The sequence below is a fragment of the Crotalus tigris genome, unplaced genomic scaffold, assembly GCF_016545835.1.
Source record: "Crotalus tigris isolate CLP2741 ecotype Arizona unplaced genomic scaffold, ASM1654583v1 scf7180000024167.7108832, whole genome shotgun sequence".
NCBI lineage: Eukaryota > Metazoa > Chordata > Lepidosauria > Squamata > Viperidae > Crotalus > Crotalus tigris.
This window is the reverse complement of record NW_024100417.1, coordinates 2,742,270-2,768,192: the sequence shown is the minus strand read 5'-3', so window position 1 is coordinate 2,768,192 and position 25,923 is coordinate 2,742,270. Positions and strand designations below refer to the sequence as shown.

The 25,923-nt window shown below is 42.1% G+C and overlaps 1 protein-coding gene across 7 annotated transcripts in view; it reads right to left on the bottom strand.

Annotated features, from left to right (window-relative positions):
* Positions 1-276: 276 nt before the first annotated feature.
* The window catches only part of AMPD2 (adenosine monophosphate deaminase 2), a 62,247-nt gene continuing 36,600 nt past the window's right edge, over positions 277-25,923 (bottom strand). For 6 of the 7 annotated variants that reach the window (XM_039323236.1, XM_039323235.1, XM_039323232.1 and 3 more), the window contains exons 4-18: positions 24,731-24,799; positions 23,061-23,172; positions 20,132-20,318; positions 17,840-17,981; positions 14,976-15,065; positions 13,601-13,730; positions 12,936-13,130; positions 12,327-12,458; positions 11,036-11,199; positions 9,060-9,186; positions 8,586-8,749; positions 8,153-8,273; positions 7,313-7,486; positions 4,980-5,090; positions 277-3,680 (exon numbers count right to left, since the gene is read on the bottom strand). In XM_039323236.1, coding sequence (XP_039179170.1) covers positions 3,465-3,680; positions 4,980-5,090; positions 7,313-7,486; positions 8,153-8,273; positions 8,586-8,749; positions 9,060-9,186; positions 11,036-11,199; positions 12,327-12,458; positions 12,936-13,130; positions 13,601-13,730; positions 14,976-15,065; positions 17,840-17,981; positions 20,132-20,318; positions 23,061-23,172; positions 24,731-24,799 — 2,134 coding nt within the window. In that variant the 3' untranslated portion in view covers positions 277-3,464. The remainder of the gene's footprint in view (positions 3,681-4,979; positions 5,091-7,312; positions 7,487-8,152; positions 8,274-8,585; positions 8,750-9,059; positions 9,187-11,035; positions 11,200-12,326; positions 12,459-12,935; positions 13,131-13,600; positions 13,731-14,975; positions 15,066-17,839; positions 17,982-20,131; positions 20,319-23,060; positions 23,173-24,730; positions 24,800-25,923) is intronic. The other variant, XM_039323233.1, reaches the window with a different exon arrangement.

Genomic DNA, 25,923 nt, shown 5'->3' with positions numbered 1-25,923 from the left:
CCTTTGCCCTGTGGGGAAATCCTCCAGAAGTATTAGAAGAAGAAATACTTCTTCACAATGCTAACCATCCTCTCCAAGGAAAGACTGACAGGTGTGTGCAAAGGAGCTACTAAACTCATGCTTATTAAAAATAATAATTTTGACCTCTAGAGATAACTGTTACCTAGAGGATGAAAGTTCCTTCTTCAAAATCCAGCCTTTGGAGAAAAGTGATTTTATTATCTGCCTGGAAGCCCAGCAAGGAGGAGAAATGGTTTCAATCAGAAGTACAAAGACTCAGTTTACTTAAATAATCTTTAATGGTGGATCATGCTCTTATTTCAGAAGATTTCTAACAGCCCAGACAAGCCTAGAGTTCATCCAGGGTACATATAATAGCCAGGTGAGATGAAGGTACATGTGATTGCTAAAAGGAATACCAGTTTCAATTCTGACACCAAAGCAAAAAACTAACATGATGTACCAATAGGCAGATTAAAGGCAAGGAGAAGGGAGAAAATGAGAGACGAAGTGGGGGGGGGCAGCTTATGTTTCACTTCAGTTCAACTGATATGCCATTTCTTCCTGGAACCATGTGTTGGACCAAACCCTTAGATCGACAAGGCATCCATGCTCGCTGAAACAAAGGCAAGATAGCTCTATTGCAAAACTGCTTGGGAGAAGTAAAATTCCAAGCAAAGCACGGGGGAGGGAGGGGAATTACCCTATTACCTTGCCGTGCCATGAAAGTGAAATGCCAACTAGACAGGCTTTAAAAAATGGTTCCTTTTTCTTCGATGTGACCCTCAAAATGATGACACAAACTATAACAAAATGCCTCTTCCACAGTTAACATCAAAAAAAGCAATCCATTTAGTCTTGGTGCACTCCATGAACATCTTTAAGCAGTCATTTTGTTATGACCCTCAGATTTTGGCCACAGGCACTTAGAGCAGCCTTCAACTTGCTCACTTCTAACTGTGCTGGAGCACAACTTCATGCAGCCCTGCCGGTTGAGGATTATGGGAGCTTTAGTCCAACGTATCTGGACAATGGCAGATTGAGGTAGTCAAATTTAGAAGAGGGCATCAACACGCTTTTGGTTCACTCTAGAAGCATTCCTTGCTATCTACTCACCTCAAATTTAAAAATGTATTTCCCTTTGTACTGAATCTGCTTGCAATAGTAAGATTGCATGTTATTGGCAGCAACTGGGAGTTAGAACAATGGAACCAGTGCCTATTTATAGATATAACATTTGTCTAAGAACCTGAAGAGAGTGAGCACAGTCTGAAGTTGTTTTGTACCTCAAGAGAGAGGCCCACAAGAGATTTCCAAATTATGACTGATGGTACACCCGTTAATAGGATGACAATAGCCCACTGGTATTAAAGGTAGCACATGAATGGGAGTCAAACGCTGTCAGAAAGTAGATTCCTTAGTCAGAAACTTGTACAGACTGTCCTGGGTATGGCTGGCCTTTCAACTATAAAACCTTCCAAGGTGCAGAACTAAAAAGGCTGATCTGGAAGGACTTAGATCTACTTTCTTCTCCCATGACTTATTAGACATTTCTACTCTACATAGTTTCAAAGAGTGGAAGTTGCTATATGTTGTTTTCTCCAGATGTGTTATCTACTCACAGCAAAAGGCTTCATGCTAATGCCAAAAAGTGACTGCACAGAAGCCTGTCCAGGCATTTCTATGGCTTTTCTTCCTGCTATATGTGAAAAAGTGGTTTCTTCTTCCATAAGCAATGGTTTCTATTGCTCTCAAACCCAGCAAGAGAGAGAAAGAGAAAGAAAGAGAGAAAGAGAGAGGGAGGGAGGGTCAGGTGTAACAAGCACTTTGAATCTTCTGCATTCTAACCAGTCCAAACAATTTCCATCTCTCAGGAGCTTCTGCATCAGACATTAGAACAATGGCTGCAATAGGGGTGGGAATGATCTCCCAAATTGAGGAAACACCCGCCCCCAACTAAACTTTAAAACAGTTGAAGGAAGAGGCAGTCCAAAAACGGGGCAACACTGCCAGAGTGTATAAACTCTTCTTCCATGGATAATGATTTCTGCTCTAACACCCTCTCCTCCTGCACTTGCACCATTAACTCTGTAGGTAGGGGAACCAAATGCTATCATTCCTGAGCTAGTAGCAACTTTGGGAAAGTAGATGAGACCCAATAAATGGCTTAATGCAACTCCACACATCCTCTCACCCCAACTGCTGATGAGGGTCACTGATCCAATCAAGCCTAAAATTACTTAAAAGTTTGCTTTAAAAACAACTGATCTCAGACCTCTTTCATCGTTTCCATTTTGAGCCTAAGATATATAATTAATAACAATCATAATAATTACTCATAAACTCCTTCCGTGCCAGGTAGGTATCTTGGCTCCAAGGCTTTCCTCCAGGAATCACCTTGCTTTTTCACTGCCACAATCATCTTCAATCTCCTTGCTACATTAATAACTGCACTGAACTTCTTTTATAATACTTGGTATAGAGAGAAACCAAGAGTTTTACAAAAGATGCAGAACAAATTATTTGGCATGCTAACAATATTTCTATTATCTCAAGTCCACTTTGTCCCTGACAGCGCAGAGTCATCCGCCTTTAAAGTATGGAGGGAATCAAAGGTTAGTGCTTTCCCTGAGCCAAAAAAGACAAATTATTGGGTTTTGAAAGGAAATGACAGGCAAAGAATTTGTCTCTTGCCTCACTTCATACTAGAGAGTGTTTCTCAATTTTGACAAAATTAAGATGACTAGATGTCATTACTTTAAGATGTCATGCTGGCTGGGAAATTCTGGGAGTTAAAGTCCAGACATCTTAAAAGTTTCCATGCTTGAGAAACACTAGACTAGAGCTTAACACTGAAAAACAGAGGCTCTTGCATAGTGGGATTGACAACAACGTACTGCCCTGATGGCAAAACGCAGGGCTGGTTCCAGCCTCTCAGAGTTGCTTGACCAGCTAATGTGAACCCCCTAAAACAAAAGCGAGGTAGTGCAAGGCACCCCCAGAAGACTTTGGTCCTGGCAGATGTTGCTCAGGATACATGTAGACATGCTGGTGTTTCTTTTTGCCACCAGACAAATGTATTCACATGCTAGGACTTCCAGAATTTATTCTGAAGTTCCTTTCCACCTCTTTGGCCTTGGCTCACAAATGATCTGACCAGCCTTTCCATTCACACTACAGATGCTTTGCTTGGTTCCTGGATCTGAACCCTGGAGATGCTTCTAACTAGTCACCTTTCAGGAGACCCCAGCAGATTACCAAGTGCAAAGAAACCTTTCCAAGAGATACTGAAGGAAACACACACATACACACACACACACACACACACACACAAAACAGGAAAGTAGAAAAGTCTCTGGGATGAGGGAGGTGGATGGTCAGGCTCTCTTTGCGCTCGCAGAACAGCCCCAGCTAGTCAAGCCAGTGTAGGGCTGAAAGGGAGACCTATTATGAACGAGTCTCTTTCAGCAAGTATCCCGGATGGAGCTGATAGTCAGAAGGTCTTCCTCCTGGATGGTCTCCAGCATTTCCGTCTGCACAGCCTGGGTGATGAGAGTCAGCTCCTGGGAAAGTGTCTCATAGCGATAGGCTACCCGGATATCTGGCACATTGGTACGACGGATGTCATTGCCTTCAGGCCCTTCCTTCAGGTAGTTGGGTCCAAGCCAGTGGCTCTTCACCTGAGGGACAAAAGCAGAAATCAATCCAGGGTTAAGACAAAGGACAACCTATGTTTTCCACCGAACATTTGAAGACGAAAGCTTTAATGAAGGATACAGTATAATTCATAATCACGCCGAGAATGAGATGGTCAGTTTCTAAATTTAATAAATAAATAGTTTAAAAAACAAAACAAGAGCCAGTACCAACAATACCTTGCTGTTTCTCCCCCTCCCCCCCCACATGCAAACTAATATAATAGTCCCCATTCATTCACGGGTCTTAAATTCTCGCCTTATGTTCATTTTAGTGCTTCTCTGGACTTTTGTCTAGCAAAGAACTGTACAAATGGCTCAATAGCATCCCACACCCCCAGAAAGGCTACCTTTCATTCATTCCATGAGAACAAGAAACCTTAGTAGAGGCACAGTGGTACTACAATGGCAAAGTCAGATAAAGTCTTGGGACAAGCATTTCTGCTTTTGGTTCCTGGTTAAAACTGTCAGAGAAAAGGCCTTAAACACCCATCTTATTTTCATTTCTGTTCATTCAATGTGCTAAGTTTCACTGGGATTTTGATCAAGGATTGAATGCCTCCTGGAATTTTACAAGATGTATCAAGGTATAATAGGTTTATCATGCCCTATTAGTATACCTAATTCCTTGGCATCCACATACAACAAGTAGGCTGCCCTAAGCTTAGAACAAACCAATGATTTGGGGATGTATAAACAGCCTTTGGGGGAAAACCTATGGAAAACTAAAATCAGTTTAATAAGGATTGAGTATAATAAGTGAAATATAATGGCAGCTATTATGTACATGGGAGAAGGGAAGGACTAAGAAAAAAAAGGGCACAGCAGATACCGGCATTCTGAATTCCACCCACTGCGCTCTTTAAGACAAATTACTTTTGAACTTCATAAATCGGGAGGGTGGCTACCTCAACTGCTGAAAGGATCACATCTGCAGAGGTCTTTATGGAAACCTCCCCCCCCCAACATAAAATTTATTCATTTCCAGCCTAATTTTCTACAACTGCTATGACCCTTTCAGAACAAAGTCTGCTCTTTTGCTGCAGATGGAAGCAAAGGAAGGGAGGAGTTGGAAATGCTTTCTTCAACATTAGCCTTGAGTCATCTTCTTCCCTTGAGTACAGACTTGGTTGAAGAGGAGGCCGCCTGCAGGTTTTAAGTTTTCTACACAAAACAGGCTGGTTCACATGAATAAGTCTCTGTAAATCCCCTTTGAACTTCAGAGCATTGTTTTGGGAGCTCACAGCCTGAAGTCAATCCCTTTCACAGAAGATTCTACATTACCTTGTGGGAGAAGCCACTCATAAGCACACTGTTCCGGGCAAGTTCACACATATCGCAGGAGCTGAGCTTCCAAACCTGTGTGGCAATGCTGTACTCTTCCATCAAGGGTTCCTGGAAGCGATACTGTCAGTCAGACCCAGATACAGGCACACAGAACATTAGCAAGCAGCAAAATATGACACAGGACTGGCTTTGGGAACGTTAGTGTATATCAAATTAGTTGTGCACGATGCAAACTGTATGCAGTAGGCAGCAACTGAGAAGTCCAGAGCTATCAGCTAGATTGGGAAGTGGAGAATTATCCCACAAGAAGGCAAACCACTTTCACATCAGGACAAAAATCCAACATCAGTAAGGTGTGAAGCTTGATTTCAAAGCAAGTTTACCTTGAATAAAAACTGAGCAGAAAAACATTTCCAGTATTTTATCTCTGACAGGTAAATTGGAGAACAGCGTGTGCCTGGGATAAGTGAATGATATAGTTAGTCCTTGACTTATGACCACAATTGAGGCCAACATTTCTGTTGTTAAGTGAGACATTTGTTAAGTGAGTTTTGCCCCATTTTATGACCTTTCTTGCCACAACTGCTAAGCGAATCACTGCAGTTGATAAGTTGGCAACCCAGCTGCTAAGTGAATCTGGCTGCCCCATTGACTTTGTTTGCCAGAAGGTTGCAAAAAGTGATCACATGACCTTGGGACACAGCAACGGTCGTAAGTATGAACAAGTGGCCAAGCATCTGAATTTTGATCGCATGATCATGGGGATGCTTCAGGAGTCGTAACTGTAAAAACGGTCATAAGTTACTTTTTCAGTGCCATTGTAACTTTGAACGGTCACTAAATGAACTGTTGTAAGTTGAGGACTACCTGTAAACAGCTAAAGCAACATCTTACTCTTCTAAAAACAGGGGTGGTGTATCTGTTCCAAGCTACCATAAATATTTCTACAGACTGAACTAAACACAGCCTGTTGTTGTAGCTACACCATTTTTACTTTGGTTCTTATGATCAAAGTTTGATCTTTGAGCCATTAGGTGGAGACATTTCAATTACATTGGACAATAACGATTTTGCTTCCCAACACATTCCTGTGTATTAGCAACAATTCAGCTGCTAATCACAAAAATAACCTGTAATTTAACCTATCACGTAGCATTTTATAGAAAGCTTGGCAATGACAATATACACCCTTCAGTACCTATGATGCACACATGAAATAAACAAAAAAAAACATGGAACTGTTGTTGAAACACTTGTTGTAGATGATGATGATGTTGGAAGGGACCTTGGAGGTCATCTAGTCCAACCCCCTGCTCAGGCAGAAAACCCTATACCATTTCAAACAAATGTCTGTCCAGTCTCTTCTTAAAAAACTTCCAGTGTTGAAGCATTCACACTTCTGGAGGCAGGCTGTTCCACTGATTAATTGTTCTAACTGTCAGGAAATTCCGTTGCTTCTTGTCTTGCCTTCAGGTGCTTCTTACCTTCTTGTCTTCTTCTTCTACTTTGGAAAATAGCTTGACTCCCTCTCCTTTGTGGCAACCTCTGATATAGGAAAACTGCTATCATGTCCCCCCTTGTCCTTCTCTTCATTAAACTAGACATACCCGATTCCAGCAACCGTTCCTTATATGTTTTAGCCACCAGTCCCTAATCATCTTTGTTGTTCTTCTCTGTACTCTTTCTAGAGTCTCAACATCTTTTTTACATCATGGTGACCAAATCTGGATGCAGTATTCCAAGTGTGGCCTTACCAAGGCACTGTAAAGTGGTATTAATACTTCACGTAATCTTGATTCTATCCCTCTGTTAATGCAGCCTAGCACTGTGATGGCTTTTTTTGACAGCTGCAGCACCCTGCTGGCTCATATTTAAGTGATTGTCTGCTAGGACTCCGAGATCCCTCTCACAGTTACTACTATTGAGCAAGGTACCACCTATACTATACCTGTGCATTTGGTTTTTCTTGCCTAAATGTAGAACCTTACTTTTTTCACCATTCAATTTCATTTTGTTAGATAGCACCCAATATTCAATATTACGATCCTTCTGTATCTTAAGCCTATCTTTTGGAGTGTTGGCTATTCCTGCCAGCTACTTGCAGTACACCAAGTGCAACAGGAACATCTTCAGAGATCTAAAAGAAGTGGCTCTGCTGCTTGGAATAAAGCATTATGCAATTAACACATGAAAGAGGCAGAGGAACAATTTTATACAGCTAAGTTTTGTTTCTAACATTTTGCTATACTACCTTAGCTAAAAAGAAGGGCATCTTTCCTCCCTTGTGCCATCTTTCATTCTTTTGGATCATACCCGCTAATGACACTCACCTTAGTGAAATGGAACTGCAGGGGATCATCTGTGGACAGGGAGACCATGAGGCCCCGAGACAGGTACTCAGGTAGTGGATTACGATGGTAGCTTAAGAACAGACTGTTATTGCTAAGTGGAGACATAGCAATGCCAATCTGAGCCAGGTAGTAGAGATACTGCAGCACTGGTGCCTAGAGAGAAACTCAACGTTAAGACATGGGGTATCTCCAGCAAACACTGAGGCCTGCTTAATGTTTGCTTCTGGATAAATATACAGGGATTCCCCTTTCTTCAAGCCACTTGGAACAGTCATGAATAGAAGCTCTTTCAAGAAACTGCAAATATCTCCAGCATACCCAATAATGATGTATTCACATTTTCTTTTTAGGAGCATGGTTCCTCATGTGGTTAGGATGCTGGGTTGACCAGCAGCAAGCCAGCGTTCGAAACCAGAGTGCTGCTGTGAGATGGGATGAACTCTTGTCATTTGTTCCTGCTGGCCTAGCAGTTCAAAATTGTGTAATTGCAAGTAGACGGATAGGTACCACTTTGGTGGGCACATTAACAGGGACATGAAAGGAGCTCCCAACTGGGCATCCCTGGGCAATAGTGATGTCACTGGCTAATCCTTTCAACCCGGAAGCACCTTTTTTTTTTGTTTTCTTTTCTTTTTGTCTTCTGCCTAGGTTCCCACTGCATGCTTAGCACAACAGTAGCCTTTATCACAATACTCAATGGTATGTGGTGATTTAAGCAACAGCTTGGCTTCTAAGCAATGTTTCTGCTTCATCATATATACAGGCATATCCAGAGGTCCTTGTTTTATATGTGGTACCAACTCATTTGCATTCCCTTACCTTGCGGAGAAGGAGGCCATGAGATATGTTCTCTGACAGCATGAAACCTGACACAAGATGATGGATGGGTCCTGCCTCCCCACAGTGGGGTCGCACCACAAAGGTGTGGAAGCCCCGCTTCCTAAAAAAAAAAAAAAAAAAAAAGGAAAGCAAAATATATAGCTCAATCAGATGAATAGCATTTTGGAAAAGGAGAAGTCAAAATGCTAGTAAGATGGACGTCCTCGAGGAACAGAAATTAACACCCAACTTACAGCACCAAAGATATGAAGCCGAAACACAGACCACAAGATCTGAGCATCTAATATGTCACTAGTATTAACAGAAAGGTGAGAAAAGGTTATTCAAAGCCTTAAAAAATCCTGTGATTCTGGGGCAGATTCAAATTCAGAAAAGGTGGATGAGGAGGGAGATAAGAAGCAGATGACCTTACCTACGCAGATGATTCAACACCACCATATTAGCATATGTGTAATAAAGGTAATAGGAATATGGTGGATTATCTTCTTCCACCCAATTGCCAGGCAAGGGACTGTCCAAGTTGAAGATGTGGTGCTCTGGCTTGGACTCATCATCTACGCTATCAAAACCGTCCACCTGCCCATTCAGAACCCAGAGAAGGAAAGAAAGGGAGAGGATGAAAATATGCCTGTCAGTTTTGGGACCTCTCGCGTCTTCATTCGCTGTATGTAAATTAGGCAGAGTGGTCATGACCATGATTTAAGACTGATATATATCAACCATAATCAACCATATACCATCTTCAAGATCAAGTATATCCAAGAATCACATATATAACATTTGTGTACAACCATCCTTCACTCTGCCTCAAATGCAGAGGTACTATGAACCATCCCTTTAGCAAGTACTAGGAATTACGATTGCTTTTTCCGATATCCCTACTTACATGCTCCAAGAAGAGATGCAATTCTGGGTGGCTGGCAGGATTGATGGTGGCTTCAAAGAGAGGTAAGAAAATGTTCTCCAGCATCTCCTGAAAGTTGGCCAGCTGTTTCTTTGTTTTGTATACGTCGCTGTTAAAAGTCAAGATACAAAAAGGGATAGTGCTCCATCCATCACACATAACTCTCTTCACTCTGGATAGTTGACAATAGTGTTCCTCAGACCTTGTTCTGAGCTGACTGAGGGCTATAATTAGCAGTGGTGTAGTGTGACACTCCACATACCCACATCCTTGGAAGAAGAGGAGAGTGGGGAGCACGTTTCCTAGAAGACTAAACTAGTTCACTTTTTTTTTTTTTTTTTTGGCTTCTGTTGTCAATGTATTAGGTGGTACCTAATTCCTTGTTCTCTGGGCAGAAAATCTCAAGCTGCTCACAATCACCTTGTAGGGGAGATGGGCAGATAAAATTTTAATAAATAATAAAGGTATGTTACCAGTCAAATTGATTTTACTCTGGTACCAGATAACTGCAAACGCTTCTTCCCACTTCTCTGTTTTCCCTGGCATTAAAGTTACAATGGAAATTATGAACAAATAACTAAGTGTTCCTTCATCACACTTAAAATCAGCTGCTTTGTGGTAAGGCTTGCACAGCTTCTGGGAATGAAAGATCACTTAAGTAACCCAACTGTTTCAGCAATCCAATTCCCAATAGTCTTCACTGCATATGTCATACAGCTGAGATGGCTGGAAGAAATAACTATCTTACACCCAAAGGTGCTTTTTCCAAAGGCATACAAACGTTTTGCTTCTCATTCAAAAAGCTTCTTCAGTCCTGAAGTGAAGAAGCTTCTCGGATGAGAAGCAAAACATTTTCAGAGAAAAAGAAACAAGAAAGTCCACCTGCCTTTTGGAAAAAGCACCTCTGGGACAACCATGACCTGGATGATTGAGAATCTCCACAGATAACTATCTTACACAATGATTTAGTAAGAGAGGATGTACTTTTGGGAAAACGTGCAAGTTTTATGACCATTTATCAAATACTTTCAAAGTAGCTTTGGTCCTGGTGCTTCTGTTGAGATTGTGGGGAACAGATTTGCAACTGACTCTTCCCCCATCCTCCCAACACCACCAACAGAGGGTTTTTTTTCTTTATGGTAGACAGAAATCTGTTGCAACCTTTTCCAGTTCAAATGTTTCATTACTCAACTAGATACTATAACACCATCAGTGCAAATCGTAACATTTTAGCTCATATAAGCTGATATTGTACTTTACTGAGCAGCTAAGTCCAAAGGGTGGTTTCCCACTGACTGGGATTACAACTGCTATCAAAACTAGTGAAGTCAAAACTAAGATCCAATCACAGAATACTGAAGTGCTCTCTATACTTCTTATCAAAATGGTTGCTCTCCCTTACTGTCAAAAAATAAAGTGGAAAGCTACTTGTAGCATAAAGAGCCCTTTATAAAGCAGTAGAACCATTTCCCCCAAGGATACCCAGATGCATAATAAGGCACAGCAATCTCTCTGATCCTATACATGAATGCTCTGAAGTTGGTTCCAAGAATGCAGCCTATAAGGTTTAACCTCAATAATACACGTTCAAACAACATGGTTTTTGATACTCTTCTAAAAACAGACAGTGGAAGGGCAACATTTATCTTCTTTATCATGGGTGTCAAACTCGCCACATCATGTGACGTGTAGCGACGTATCGCGATCTTTTTGCACTGCCGGCAATGGGGCGGGCACGGCTTACGTATGATGAAACCGGCCCCCCGGCCGGCAGTTTGACACTCCTTTAGGGTGTAATCTTAGTGCTTATGAAAAAAGCAAGTCCTATACTCACTTTTTACTAGACAGAAGTGGCTATTGAGCACTGCTAATACAGCAGCTAAAGTATGTAAAGCCTTTGTGATTCAGCAAGTGTCCGCATGTTTTTGAAACTGCAAAACCAAGAGAGAGGTACTCACAATAGCCGAGGCACCTGCACCAGCCAGCGTACGTTGTTGGAATGCACTCTGTGGGTAACAGCCCACTTGGCTAATTTATCCCACTCATCCCGTGCTCGGCCATAGATAGACAGTCGCAGTTCTGCATTCTGATATTTGCTCTCTTCTAGGTCAGACCTTACCTCCTACCAGGCGAGAAAGGGCTTGTTAGCACTTCAAGAATATGAGCTCTTTCTTAAAAAAGACACATGTTCTTATATCCTGCCTTTTGTCTGAGAGGTCTGGGTGACTTAGATGGGGATCTCTCCTACTTTTCTTCCCAAACAACAAACCTAGGAACCAGGTTGAGTGACAAAGAGATTGGTTTAAATTCATTCAACAAATTATGTAATTAAATAAAGAAACTACCTGCATAATACCTGATCTAATTTTGTTATTTTAGCCATAAGGTTTCTTAGGTTCATGAAACACACTAGGCCACAGAGCCTCCTTCATGCATAATGCTAAGCCCAATATTAACCCATAGAATAGGCCAGGGGTAGGCAACCTTGGCTCTTTTATGACTCGTGGACTTCAACTTCCAGAATTCCTGAGCCAATTCTGGGAGTTGAAGTCCACGAGTCATAAAAGAGGCAAGGTTGCCTACTCCTGGAATAGGCTATGCATACCTTAATTTCCAATCACAATGACTGGGTAAATATTATAGCATGGCGAGGTGTGCCACAAATATGTTGGTCTCAACTTTTGATAATTGAGGGACAAATATATAAACATGTTAAGAGTAATATTGTAATGTTCAGAAGTGAGTTATGGCCATTACTAGGCTTGTAGTAATCAAGAAACAACTTTTATACACCCACCACCTCTTTCTGCTCACCCCCTGCCACTTTATTACTTACTACTTTTATTACTTCTCCAAAACCAACCTGCTTGATTCTCCCAAGCTTCAAAGCACCAAAAGGTAGCTATATTTAAATCTGCATAACTTGTTCAGCCTCCTGGCTTTAAGAAAGTATGTATAAATGAGGCCAGGCAGCTGCCAACCTTGCAAGGTAGTCCAGATGTGAAGCAAAACCAGATGAATTGATCCTACTTTATTATCAGGTTTTACATTAACGGAATCCTGCAAGTCTGTTCCCCCCCCCCACACACACACACCTTTACAGCCCAAGGAACTAGGGAGGGTCCTTTCTGAGACATCTGCCATGCCGACATTCCTTCTGCAGGCTGTCTCTTGTCCAACTGTTCCCTTGGCTGTGGCAATTTCCTGTCTCTCAAGGACATCCCCACGTACCATTACAGCAGCCCTCACCTTAATTATATGAGCAAAGTATTTTCCAGAGACTTCGTTGTCTGTTTTAATGAAAATCTCACGCAGGACAGACTCTCCTATGGGGTTGTATTTGGCATTGAACTTGTCAAACCGATGAAAGGTGTTGCGATCCTATTAATAGAGAGGATGCCAAGATAAATCCTGATAGGCCATAATGCAACAGCACTGCCTTCTCTTCCTCACTTAGCATTACTGATAATGATATATTTCTTTCATCAGAATTCCCTCCATCATCCCCCTTGGATTGGAGAGCAGTATCTCCCAAGATCAGAAGCTGCTACGTATTTCTTTGAAGAACACTTTCTTCTCTTTGATAAATACTACCAAATTACCTCTTGGAGTTAATTGAGATCAGATTTTCTATTCCTTCTAATTGAGGCAACTTTAGAACTGTGTTCCAGTAGACCCGAAAAAGTCAGGAACTACCATTCTGCATGTGAGACTCTTCTACTGAAAAGAGTAAGAAAGCTTTGTCCAGCCTAGTGTCCAAAGTTAAGATGACCATTTAATCCAGTAGGAAAACCTGTTCTTAATTCTCTTTACAAGTCAAGGAAAGGTGCCCCTCTTTGATGGGTGCATCTGACATACCGCATGGACATCAAGGGTGTCCACACTCAGATCGTATGCTGTGAGATTCATGGTCTCAAAGACCTCTTTAAGGGTTTGCTCCTTGCCCTTTTCCACGTGAACGATTTCCTCCAGATGTTTCTTCATAGCCCGTTTGATGAAGCGTAGCAGATGCTTCTGATTCATGCAGGATGAAGCATGGATGTGTGTGTCCACCTGCTCAAAGAATTAGTGGATAAGTACGCAAACTAGGAAGATGCAAGCTCAAATGTTATCTTAGACATCAGCTCATTAGTTGACTTCAAGAAAAAAAACTTTTATTCTCAGACTCAGCTCTGTTTTTCAATCTGTAGTACGGAAGTAACACTGACTTTCTTCCAAGATTGTTATAAGCATTAACATAATTATTTGGATGTTGTTTTTTAAAAAGACAATCCACATATATCAATCCAAAATGGGCCAGCTGAGTATAAAATTCAGCATTTCTGTTGAAAGTGTCCTGCTATCAATCTAAAACCAGTAGATTCTGCTACTGTTCTCTTATCAGTACAAAGAGGTAAAAGGGCTGTACTGGTGAAGCTTTCTACAATAACTATTAAACTTTCCAGGTTCAACCATCTGTGGCACTGACATAGTCTGTAGCCCTAACTACCAGCACACATTCTCAAATTATACAGTGCTTCTACCTTCCGAATATTGTAGAAGTCACGATGTGGCACCTTTTTCTGAGCTGCCAGCTCTTTCAACTCATTGAGCAGGACATGCATCTGGAACTTTGAACTTAAGTATTGAAGTCTCCTATAGCAGAAAGATTTTCTGTCCAAAGGTGAAAAGAAAACAATTTAAGATTTGCACACCCTGATTAGAACATTTTCCATATGAGATTTAATTTCATGATTATCCCAGAAGCTGGCTCAGTACAATAAATCAATAAAGGAACAATCTGTCTTTCCAGAAAGTTTTACATTACTGATGGGCAAGTGAGGTCCTTCTTTCCAGAAATAGAATATGGGAATTATTAAAGATCCCATACCATTGATGGCGAACCTTTTAGAGACCGAGTGCCCAAACCGCAACCCAAAACCCACTTATTTATCGCAAAGTGCCAGGGCCACATCAGCATTGTGGTGCCCTTGGGGGGGGCAGGGAGGCACCTCTGAGTGCCGCCTCTGGCATGCAAAAACGGGGCACAAAAATGGACCACCATGCTGCAAGGTGCAAAAATGGCCACCATTGCACCGTGGGGTGCAGATACAAGGCACTGCACCACGCAAGAATGGGGCAGGGCTAGTGAATATCATGCAGGCACTAGCCCCGCCCCATTTGCAGTGTGTGCATGCTTGTGGCCCCATGTGCGCATGCATGCATGCAAAATGCTTCCCCCTCCCTTTTCTTCCAGTCCACCAATCGAAAATGGTTGGTGACCTCTGCTCTACTCGAGCTTGCTAGTTGGCCGCTTCGCCTCCTTTGTGCTGGGCGGGGCTCCTGCTCCAGGTGGCGGCAGCCTGATGGACCTGCTGCCGGTGGCAGTGGTGCACATGCCAGCAGAGAGGGCTCTGAGTGCCGCCTCTGGCACACGTGCATAGGTTCGCCACCACTGTCCCATACGATCAAGCCTATGCCAAGTCAGCCTAATGGTGAGATTACAGTAGCTAGTGGGCCACTTTAAGTAGCTACTGTCTATTTACAAACATGCTAAGAAATTGAAAAAAAACTTTTTGGCTCCTGATACTCAAAGTTGTTTTAAACTTTGTAGTCTATTGTAATCTGGAGGACACTACCTACCTTCAAAAAGTCCAATACAGTTTCTTTCAACTTGAATACATTTTGATTATCCCAGAAAATAGTCATATGAATTATTGACAAAAAAACCATAAATGTGTCTGCCATATAATCTTACAATGACAATGTGTTTTACGTAATAGATTCCACGATCCTAATGTATGTAAAGCCACGCTTGTAGAATGGCTATCTGGAAAGAAGGAGTTTGACACCTTGGTTTTGCATATACAGATCAAAAAGGCGGAAAACAAATACAGAGCAAAAAGGCGGAAAACTTACATGGGGCCATTGATGATCAGAGCCATCAGAACATTCATGTCAGCCACAAACTCCTGCAGGTCAGGATAAGGCAAGTCCAGTTCAGTGGTCCTTTTCAAAGTGCAACAGAGAGCAGACCCCAAAGACATGAGCAAAGTTGCATCATGAAAGGAAAGCAAGGAAAGAACAAGAACCGCTAGCAGCATCTTACCCTGCCTGGCTGTGCATTAGGGGATAGCTTTTTTAAGTAACCCAATAGATATAAACAAAGAACAGCCTCACCAACAATCCAGAAAAAACACTGTATTATTGTCACTAGTTAGTCACTAGTACTTTGAAAAATTGTAAGACGTATTTTACTCGAGAAAATAGAGCAACATGACGTTCTGAATTATTTGTCAGGCCTAAAGTAGACTAAATCATTGTTTTAAATTTAAATTGGCAAAAACAATTGGGTTTTACATTTGCTCTAAGATTAATAAAGGATAACAACTGATTTTCTATATTAGGCAGAGAGGAACTTCTCCAGCTTTCTGGACTGATGGTGGCGGCCGCGGGATGGGAGACGGAATGGTTCCGGGACATGCAAGCAGCGAGCATGTGTGTGCAGCTCCAATTGTGTGAGTGGAGGGCACGCTTGCTTGCTTGCACAGCCCAGTTCTGAACAAGGCCACGGTCTGGTGCCAGGCTGTGGCCCAGGGGTTGAGGATCCTGATTTAGTATGCAGTGTTGTCAATATCTTCGTGACATCAGCCTCAAAGTTTCTTTTATATCAGATCACAGAGTTACAGTAGGAGTAGAGTCCAATGTCTGGAGCCCTAAACCTGGTTATGAGCTAGAGCAGGGGTCCTCAAACTTGGCCACTTTTAAGACTTGTGGACTTCAACTCCCAGAATTCCCCAGCCAGCCATGCTAACTGAGGAATTCTGGGAGTTGAAGTCCATAAGTCTTAAAGTGGCCATGTTTAGGACCCCTGAGCTAGAGGGTAATGAATGTCAGATGGTTGGATCCACATCAGATCGAAGTGAGAGCAGCTGAAGATGCTGAGATGCAATATCCTTCTTTTCCTTCCTTCCTGTTTCATTCTCAGTCCAGAAGTGTATTTTACTAGCTCCAATTGATACAAAAACTAATATCATCCTGGACCAGTGTTTCTCAACTTTGGTAGGTTTAAGGTGCTGACTGGGGAATTCTGGGAGTTGAAGTCCACACATCTGAGCCTGCTAGTCTGGATTGTAGTAGCCTGCTTTAAAACCAGTGTGGTTTCAAGCCTTCAGTGATGCAGAAGTCTGAATTCATTATTCAGTTAGCACAAGCTGCAGATACGTTACATTTCTTTGTGTTTATCTATCATGGCTACTAACTGGTTTCAGAGAACAGTGAAGGCCTAAATCAGTGATGGCGAACCTTTTAGAGACCAAGTACCCAAACCGCAACCCAAACCCCACTTATTTATTGTAAAGTACCAGGGCCACATCAGCATTGTGGTGCCCGGGGGGGGGGCAGGGAGGCACCTCTGAGTGCCGCCTCTGGCATGCAAAAACAGGGGGCACAAAAATGGACCACCATGCTGCAAGGCACAAAAATGGCCACCGTCGCACCGCAGGGTGCAGATACAAGGCGCTGCACCATGCAAGAATGGGGCAGGGCTAATGAATATCATGCAGGCACTAGCCCCGCTTCATTTGCAGTGTGTGTGTGCTTGTGGCCCCATGTGCACATGCATGCATGTAAAATGCTTCCTCCTCCCTTTTCTTCCAGTCCACCAATCGACAATGGTTGGTGACCTCTCCTCTACTTGAGCTTGCTAGTTGGCCGCTTCGCCTCCTTTGTGCTGGGCAGGGCTCCTGCTCCGGGTGGTGGTGGCAGCCTGATGGATCTGCTGCTGGTGGCAGTGGTGCGCATGCCAACAGAGAGGGCTCTGAGTGCTGCCTCTGGCACACATGCCATAGGTTCGCCACCACTGGCCTAAATAGTCAGACTCCTGTGTAGCTGAAGGTATTTCCTGTTTTCAGCTCCTGCCTTTTCAGGCTAGGCTGATGGGAAGTTAGAGAAATGTTGTTTGGTAATCACACCAAACTTGTGAAAATTTCCTAGCAATTGTTCCAATTGCACCATTATGTTTTTTCCATCACTTGCCACATACTTTTAAAAAGCTTTTTGTTAAACTTGACTTTCCCAGGATGTCATGAAGCTGTTATTTGTTTCGTTACTAAAGAGTGAGGTTTTACATATTTTTAAAAATAACCTTTTTTATAGCACTTTGCTTTGAAAGTGAAAGTAAAAATGAAAGCACAGTGCACATTTTTTATTTATTTGCTTTACTCTGTTCTGTTAATGGCATGTACTTTTTAGTCAAGTAATGAGCTTTCCTAACTGAAATCTGTTGTCTCATTACAAGTGATTGGCAGCCACAGCTCCAGACTATTTAATAAATATTATTTTCCATGTTTCCTGAGGTCAGATAAAGGAAAAAAGTTGTCTGCTTTCTTGCTATTGTAGTCATGCTAATCACCACACACTATATGCGCATAAATAATGATTGGCAAAAAAAAAAAAAAAAGGAAATGTAGCAGATCATTTTGTATATACCACAAAATATTGCTTGAGAATATACCATGAGCCTTCCTAAAATATAGATTACCTCTATATTTCTGTTTGAGATAATTACAGATTAATTTTTACTTTCATTACATCTATGTTTCCTTTGGAGTTTATTAAGTCACAAGCATTCATAATTCCTAGCTGCTGAGAAAAATGAGAGGATCAGAAATCTTGCTCAGCTAAATATGAATCACAGATAATATCACTGGCCCAGATGTTATTTCTCTTCCAGATTTTTCCTATTAACCAGGTTATTCTCATGCCCTCAGCCACCTACTTACTTGTCAGTGATGTCCTGCTTGGTGTACACATGAACTACTCCATTGACCATCCTGAGGCCAAAGCCAAGATCTCCAGGCATTGAGTCAGGATCACATTTCTCATAAGGGTGCTGGTGTGCAAATGGCGGATGCACTGGAACATCTGTAACAGAGGAAAATGCTTACAAGAAGCCACCCCATCTGCCCAGTGACCTTGGCTGTTGTAGTTAAGAGTTGAATGGAATGCTAAAAGAGAAATAAAAAGCTAATACCTCTGGCCCACACTATAATTCCCCCCCCCTTTCAGTAGTTGCTGAGTTCCCATCCTCTTCCTCCAATGGTGCATGGGCACAAACCAAGCAAATCAGTTATGCAGAGGCTGAATAGGTACAGCTAGTCCTATGATGGCTATTAGGATTGGGATTTCCATTGCTATGTGATATGGTTACAAAGTGTGACTGCATGACTTAGAGATAACAATCCCTGCAGTCCCGGTCATTGTTGTTAATCAAATCCCATGGTTGTTAGGCAAGGCAGCTTCCTGACAGTATCCACAAGCAAAGTCAGAGGGGAAACCAGCAGGAAGTCTCAGGCTGAAAGGGAAGTAAGTGACTGTAGCCAGGTGGGGAAGGGAGCAAGAGAGTGTCCAGGGGAGGTTGAAGGGAGAGCGAGGGAAGATCTGGAAGAATGTGTAAGAGGTGAGGCACAGGTCAGTATGGGTTTACAAGGGGAGTGCAAGAGAAGTATGGGTTGGGGAGAGTGAACAAGGGTGCATGAGAGGGGAAGGGTTGGGGAGGGAATATGAGAGTGTATGAGAGATGTGATATAGGTTGGGAAGGCTGTGTGAGAATGCAAGAGGTTGTGCAGAAAAATCCAGCAAGGGTCAGGGAGGGTGTGAGGAGATGTGGGAAAGGCATGGGGAGGGTTGGGGAGGGTGCGAGGGAAGCAGGGCGAGGGCCAGAGAGGGTGCAACTGGCTGGTATGGTACAAGTGAGGAGAGGGTGAGGGAGGTTGCATGGGTGAGAGAGAGACTTATCCCAGCAATTGGTGATCTTCCCTGCCAGCTTCCCCACTGACTTTCTGGGCAAGATGGATAAAGAAGGTGAGCATGTGATCACAGGGTACCGCAACTAGTCATAAGTGCAAACCACTCATAAGTGCCAAGCACCCATATCACAACTGTGGGACCGGGTGGTGCTGGGATATCCAGAACTCCAAGGACCAGTCGTAACCATCATCCCCTAGCACTGGTGTAACTTAGAACGGTCACTGAATGAATGGTCACAGGTGAGGACTACCAGTAACCAGGTTAACTTTATATTGCATATAGAATGTGATGGGGCCACTGCAAAGTAGTACCCAATCCTCCCCAGATGTACTGGGCTACATCTCTGTCCATCCCTCACTTGGCAGCTTTCCATGATATTTGAAGATGCGGAGATTGGTAATCCAAAACATCAAAAGAGCACCATCTTGAGGAAGCCTAATTATGTTACTCTTTCCCATTTACCTCAAAATCTGTTTAGATTGCATGTTTCTATGGAAACACAGAAAACTTGCAGCTTTGGATGTAGTCAAAAAATTTAGACCACATGTAAAATTCCTTTGTTATTCCTGAGAAGTGTGCCTTTTTCTCTTTGAATTTTAGAAGTAAGTTTCTAGTTGGCTTTAGACGTAGCTTAAAATGCATTGGAGACGCCTGTTTGAACTCATCAAATCTAGAGTCTTTTTGTTTCTCCTGTAATAGTTAATGACGATCCTACCCCTGCTCACTTCCTTGCCTTTTCCTTTATTAGCAAAATCCAAATAAAATATACAGAACACAGCATATACCAAATAAGTGGAATCAGCTTCTTTCAGCATAGAACTGGAATTTCCTTCATGCTTTTTTTAATCTCTCCCTTAGACCCACATTAAAAAAAATCTGTTAGTTTACAGAAACCTTGCAGAATGCATAAGCATGGAGAGATAACTGTGGAGTTCCTGCAGCTATCCAGTCTAGTCTATCCCAGTAGCAGATAATGCAGGATTTGTTATTGCAACTGTCACTGATTGTGAAAGAAGTTGTTGGGCCTCAAGGTCTTCTCCTTCCAGACTATTTGCCAGGCTTCATAGTTTAAACCAGTGTTTCTCAACCTTGACAATTTTAAGGTGTGTGGACTTCAACTCCCAGAATTCCACAGCCAGCACTGGTTTAAACTATCAGTCTAAAATCCTACTGAAGCCTCTTTTTCTAACTACCATCTTAGCCATCTCTGTCACTAGAATTAGGGAAATGCTTTTTGTCAATCCATGCCCAGTTCTGATCCTTACCTGCACCCACAGGAGTCTCAGGAATCTCCTCATACATCCTGAGGGCAAAGGGTTTTTCTGAAAGATCCTGCAGGAATCGGGCTGTGGTTTTACAGAAGCTTTGCAGAGAAAGCCCCATGTACTTCTCCCGGATGAACAATGCTTTGACCACACTTTTAGCAGCATCCAACAGGTCTGTAAAGGGCACCTGTATAGGGCAAAAGAAAAGCAGTTTATTCAACTGAGGGGGTTTTTGTCAAAGCCTCGTTGTGGAAAGTTTCACAGGCTAAAAAACCAGAAGGAACACCAGAGAAGCACTCTGAATACCAGAAGGCCTCAACAAAGGTTTTGCATTGTACCAGCTGGTTTTTGCACGAAAACCAGCTAATAAGGCACATTGCCAAAATGCTTTCTAATATTTCCTCTGTGATCTACTTTTTCTTTACAGGAAACAGCATTTGGAAATCACAGGATTTTTAATCCATGTTTTATCTCACATGCATGGTTTAGTCAACTGAAGCTATTACAAAAACTTAATAGTCTACAGACAAAGTTATGATGCAGCCAACTTTATATCTGGCAGGACTGCAAGAAGCCAAGTCAAGTTGGTTGTTCAGCAAAACCCTCATTCACACATACATATTTCCCCAGGGATATATGGCAAATTGACTTGAGTCTCCAATGGGAGACTTGAGGAAGTTCTCTGTTCATCATTTTATTGTTTAGTATGTTTTAATAACCCTAGCACTGATGATGTTATCTAGTTTTGATAATGAAATGTCTGCAAGAAAATAAGCAAGCTCAGAGAGCACCAAAGACCTTCATGCTTTAATAAGTTGTTTTATATTAAGGAATCAGAATTTTCTTTTTTGTCTTGTATGCCACCCAGACTCACGTAGCTTGAGTTGGACACTTGAATGAATGAATATTCAACAGCTAGTAGCTCCAATTCAGCCATTACAAAGACTTATATAACTCATTATGCAAGTAGCAGTGAACAACCCCATCCCTGTTCCTTGTTACACTGATCTCCATGCTCACAACATGGTTGCCTCAGCAGACCACCAAGATTCTGGCTCACATAGAAGTGACCAGGGGAGAATTAGGCTCTGAACTACCAATAAATATTGGTAGTCAGTGGACACTGACTCTTCGCTAATATCACCAGTGTAACTGTGCTCCAGTGTAACTGTGAGAGGGAAGGGTCTGCTTACTGCTCACCTTCTCAGCTGGGGAAAATATAGCAACATTTGTGGCTGGCTCCAAGGCTGAGGTTTCTCTCATTCACTAGATTCACTAGCTTCCCTCTCTTTTGCTTTACTTATTTATGTATCTGTTTGTTAATTTGAATTTCTCTCCTGTCTTTTCATCAACAAAACAATCCACACTGGAGCACATTCATGAAAAATAAGCATCAATGTTAAAAAATAATTGTTGAAAATGGCAATTCTATAAAACTTTCCCCCCCCCCTCTGAAATGTAGGGCAACAATGCCAGAGCAGCACAGAGGAATCAGTTTAACCCAAGCATAGATAAACAGCTACATCTTAAACTGATCCCGGAAACTTCAAAAGCTTGGCCCCAGCCATAGCTCAGTAAAGGGGAGACTTGCCCAGCTGGAGTCCTCAGAAAGCCCTCTTTTGGATCGCTGCATCCCAGATCCCTGGCTGATGTAGCACCTCCGAGAACACATCCTGACTTGAACTTGGTTGAAGGGCAGCAACAGAGTGACTCTATCAAAGCTCCTGGGGAACTTACTTCCCAGAACCCTGCAAGGCCTTGGGTTTTTGTAAAAACAAACAACATTCCAGTTCTCAGCAACAGCAACAGCAGTTTTCCTCTGCATTGCTCTGGAAGTCAACCCAAATCAGCATGGAAGAATATGCAAAACAAAAACCACATGCTTTTGCAGCAGCAGCAGTATGGGTTTTTTCTTTCTTTCTTTCTTTCTTTCTTTCTTTCTTTCTTTCTTTCTTTCTTTCTTTCTTTCTTTCTTTCTTCAAATTCATCCCTCAGCCACTAGGAAAAACAATTAAGAGCCAGTAGAATGTTTTTTTAAAAGCACTTTGAAGGGATTCTACCCCTTTTAAAATGTTTTTTTAAACCACCAAGGTCTCTAAAGTGAGAAAATTTGCATTTCTTTGCTGAGGTGGGGGAGCAGAACATAGTTTTAAAATAAATAATAGGTACTCAAAAATAACAGAGCTTTTACTGCTGGTCCCAAAGGTGCTTTTCCAAAAGGCAGCTGGCCTTTCTTGGCTTTTTCCTTGAAAACATTTCGCTTCACATCCAAGAAGCGTCTTCAGTTCTGAAGAAACATCACCCAGTAGCTATCTAATGTGAAACTCTTTGAATTCTGTAATTTTTCAAGGAGTGCATATAATATTTTGGGAATGTAGAAAGCTTTCTGCAATGTGGTTAGCGTATCTGTCTACCTAATTTACTACCTTACCCTATTAAATTCTCCATTATAGGAAACTTTAACTAAAAAAAACCCTGTTGCCTGCAATCCACGTGCTTCATCTTCAACCTATGTTTTCTCCCTAACTCAGAGCAAGGACAGTAGTTCAGCTTTCCCCAATTTAGTATCCTCCAGATATTCTGGATTTTAACTCCCAACCGCCTTGACCAAAGTGGCTTAAAATAATGGGAGTTGTCATTAATGCAACAAGCATCAAGTTGTAGCTGGGTATCAGAGACTAATCGTTTCTGTGGTATTTCCAAATACAGCAGCATTATGTTCTGTAGCAGGAGTAGGCAACTAACATCTTTCAGATGTTTTAATCAACAACAATCAGATTATTGATAATGGTGACCAGAGGTTTGGGGATTGTAGTCAAAGATAGGTGGAGGGTGTCAGCTTGCCCATCTTTGTAGAGGGTCTCTGAAAGAGAATCAATGTGTATGTGTTGGGAAAAATGAGAACAATTCCTAAACCAAACAGACTTACCCCACATGTCTCTTCTCCAGAGATGGTGACCCTCTGGAACTCTCTCTCCAAAAATACATCTCGCTCTTTTGGAAGGTGATCTACTAGATCTTCACCCTGTTCTTTATATAATCTGGGGGGAGAAGAAGGGGGAAAAGAGGGAGAATGAAGGAACCACCATAAAGAATAGTCTCTGATCAATTCTGTCAGGCTACAGGAGTCCCCTTTTCCAGCAGGCATGTGAAGACACAAAATCGAATGCACAAACATGGGCAACACAGGGACTTCCAGGCGTATCCTCCAATGGCAGCATTCTGAATTATGGACAGGGGTGAGGAACAGCAGTGGGCAACAAATAGTTTCAGACCTGTGGGCATACAACATTCAGCAGAACTAGTAGAAAAATGTTCCTGAGCCCCAAATTTACCAGACGCTTGGCTGCCCATTTCTATATTGAACAATCAAACATTTGGTCAAGCAGGGGTTTTCACACATTTTCAGGCTGCAAAAATTCTTAGATTAAAAGAAAAATCCTGGAATCCAGGAAAAGGCAAACTTCTAGTGATAAAAAATTGACTGTGCTTGAATGATCTTTCTTTCTTTCTTTCTTTCTTTCTTTCTTTCTTTCTTTCTTTCTTTCTTTCTTTCTTTCTTTCTTTCTTTCTTTCTTTCTATCAAGTTCTGGTAGAATCCCATAATTTCACCAAACACTGTTTGGAAAAAACCTGATGTAGAGTATCAGAAGAATAGACTTCCCAGGGCAACGACTTATCCTGGCAAAGCTGAAGGAGCTGATCATCTGCCTAAAACAATGAGAAACATCCTACTTGGCTGAGCTTCTGGGTGCTCTAAGACCCAGGCTGCTCAGTCAACCAATGCACAATGAAAGAGGGAGGGGAAAAGGAAAATATAAAAGAGACAAACAGCTCTATCCACTATGCCTGCCTTGAAAATAATTGCTTTAAGAAGGACAGGAGGGAAACAGAGCTCAGAAAAGGAACAAGGGAAAGCAACCAATAGTATGAAGTGAGGAATCCCCCACTCACTGGTGTTGAGATTTATGGGACTGGAAGATGCAAAAAATAAAACGAGGTTTGGTTTAGCCCAATAATATTTGGTCTTGTTCAAAATAAAATGGTTCCCCTATTTTTCAATCTTAGATAGGCTTTTTTCTCAAAAGAGTTTGCTTAAGTGACACACACAGATAAGCATTTCAATATGGCAACTGACTTTAGCCTTTCCTTTCCAGAAGTGGTCTTTCTTCTAACATACCAAACTTTTCTTGGAGGACAAATTCACTTCCGGGAGTAACTTCATTTCCATTCTGAACTCTGGTTCTATATGAATCCTCCCAATGAAATTTACTCAGCCTTTCCCCAGCCTGGTGCTCGCTAGATAGTCCATCATCATCCCAAAACAACAGGATAGCAACATGTTGGGAAAAAATGCCTTAACTTAATGTGGATTAAGGTTTTCGTAGCAGTTTGTGGAATTAATTTTAATAGCAACATCCCCAGCGGTGGTACAATTGCATGTGGGATACAGTGTGTGCAGGGGGGATGGAACTTTGCAAAAGAGAAGGTCACTCACTCTGGATCAGTCAAGGTGGGAATAAGGAGAAGAGTCAGCCTGCGGGAAAGTCCCGCACCCACCCGAGTCAAGGGCAGAGAGAATTAAGGCCAGGCACTCACTGTAGGTCGGCATCACTGTCAATTTTCAGGAAGTCCTGTTTGGCTCTGAGTAAAATGTCAGGTTCTAGTCTGAGGACAAATGGGAAGTGGAGGCAAAGGCCAAGAAAAGGACAAACAGTCAGAGAGAGGAGAAAGAAAGAGGAAGAGGAAATGGTAAAGAAGATGAGGAGAAAAAGAAAAACACTGGCATTAATGCAGAAACCAATATCAGAAATGGCAGACACTATACAGCAATATACCAGCAGTGGGATCCAAAAGAGAATGAATGTTAAGAGGTCCATGTAAAATACCATGACTACGTTCTGGTTTGACTAGTGGAAAAGCACTGCTGGTTCCCACATAATCTTTTCCCTTGATTTGAATTTCCTTCCCTCCTTCCTTCCTCCTCTTTGATTACTACCAGCCAGTTTGTTTTCCAAACCAATCCTAAACCCTCTACCCAAACTCCTTTCACAGGGTCTGCCTTTAAGAGATATAGGCAGGTAAATAGCTCAACTTCTTTCTCTTTCCTGGGATAAACTCATTATACACATATGACCCATATAATGCCCCTTTACAACTGAAGATCAAAGACTTTGGGGACAGTGGGAATATTTTCACTGGAAGAGAATGAATCCTTATCTCCAATATTGCCCTAATAAAAGGAAGTCTTACACCTTCCTTAAGAAGTTATTTTCCTGGATCTCTATTTGTGCTTGTTCTCTAAAAGTTTGCTTTTCCTAGACTGCCACAACATTCCTCACTGGGCATTTTTGGGAGCTGAAAAACTGGGCTTCTAGAATAATTTTTTTCCCAGTGAGTAGACTGCCTTCTAATTGTTCAACTGTTCACATGCATTAATCTCTACAGCAAACCATGTTCTACCTATTGTCTTCCTTCTCCCTAAGTTTTTTCCATCCAATGGATCTTTTCTTCTGTCTCACCTCTGCAATTCCCTCTTCCTTCTTCAGAGAATCACAAGTGCACCACTGGTTGCCAGGCATCAGGCAGGCAAACAGGCAACTGGTACCTTCCATTTCCTCTGCCTAAACAATGTCCCCCCTCATATTGAGGCCCTGGCTTGAACCACTGAAGAAATAGCTCTGATACTTTGCAGCCCTTCACAAGTGAGATTCTGGCTAGAAGTAAACACCTGCAGGATCCTAATGGCCAAATATGCCATTATTCCACCATGCTGTTTCTTCTCCCTGTTC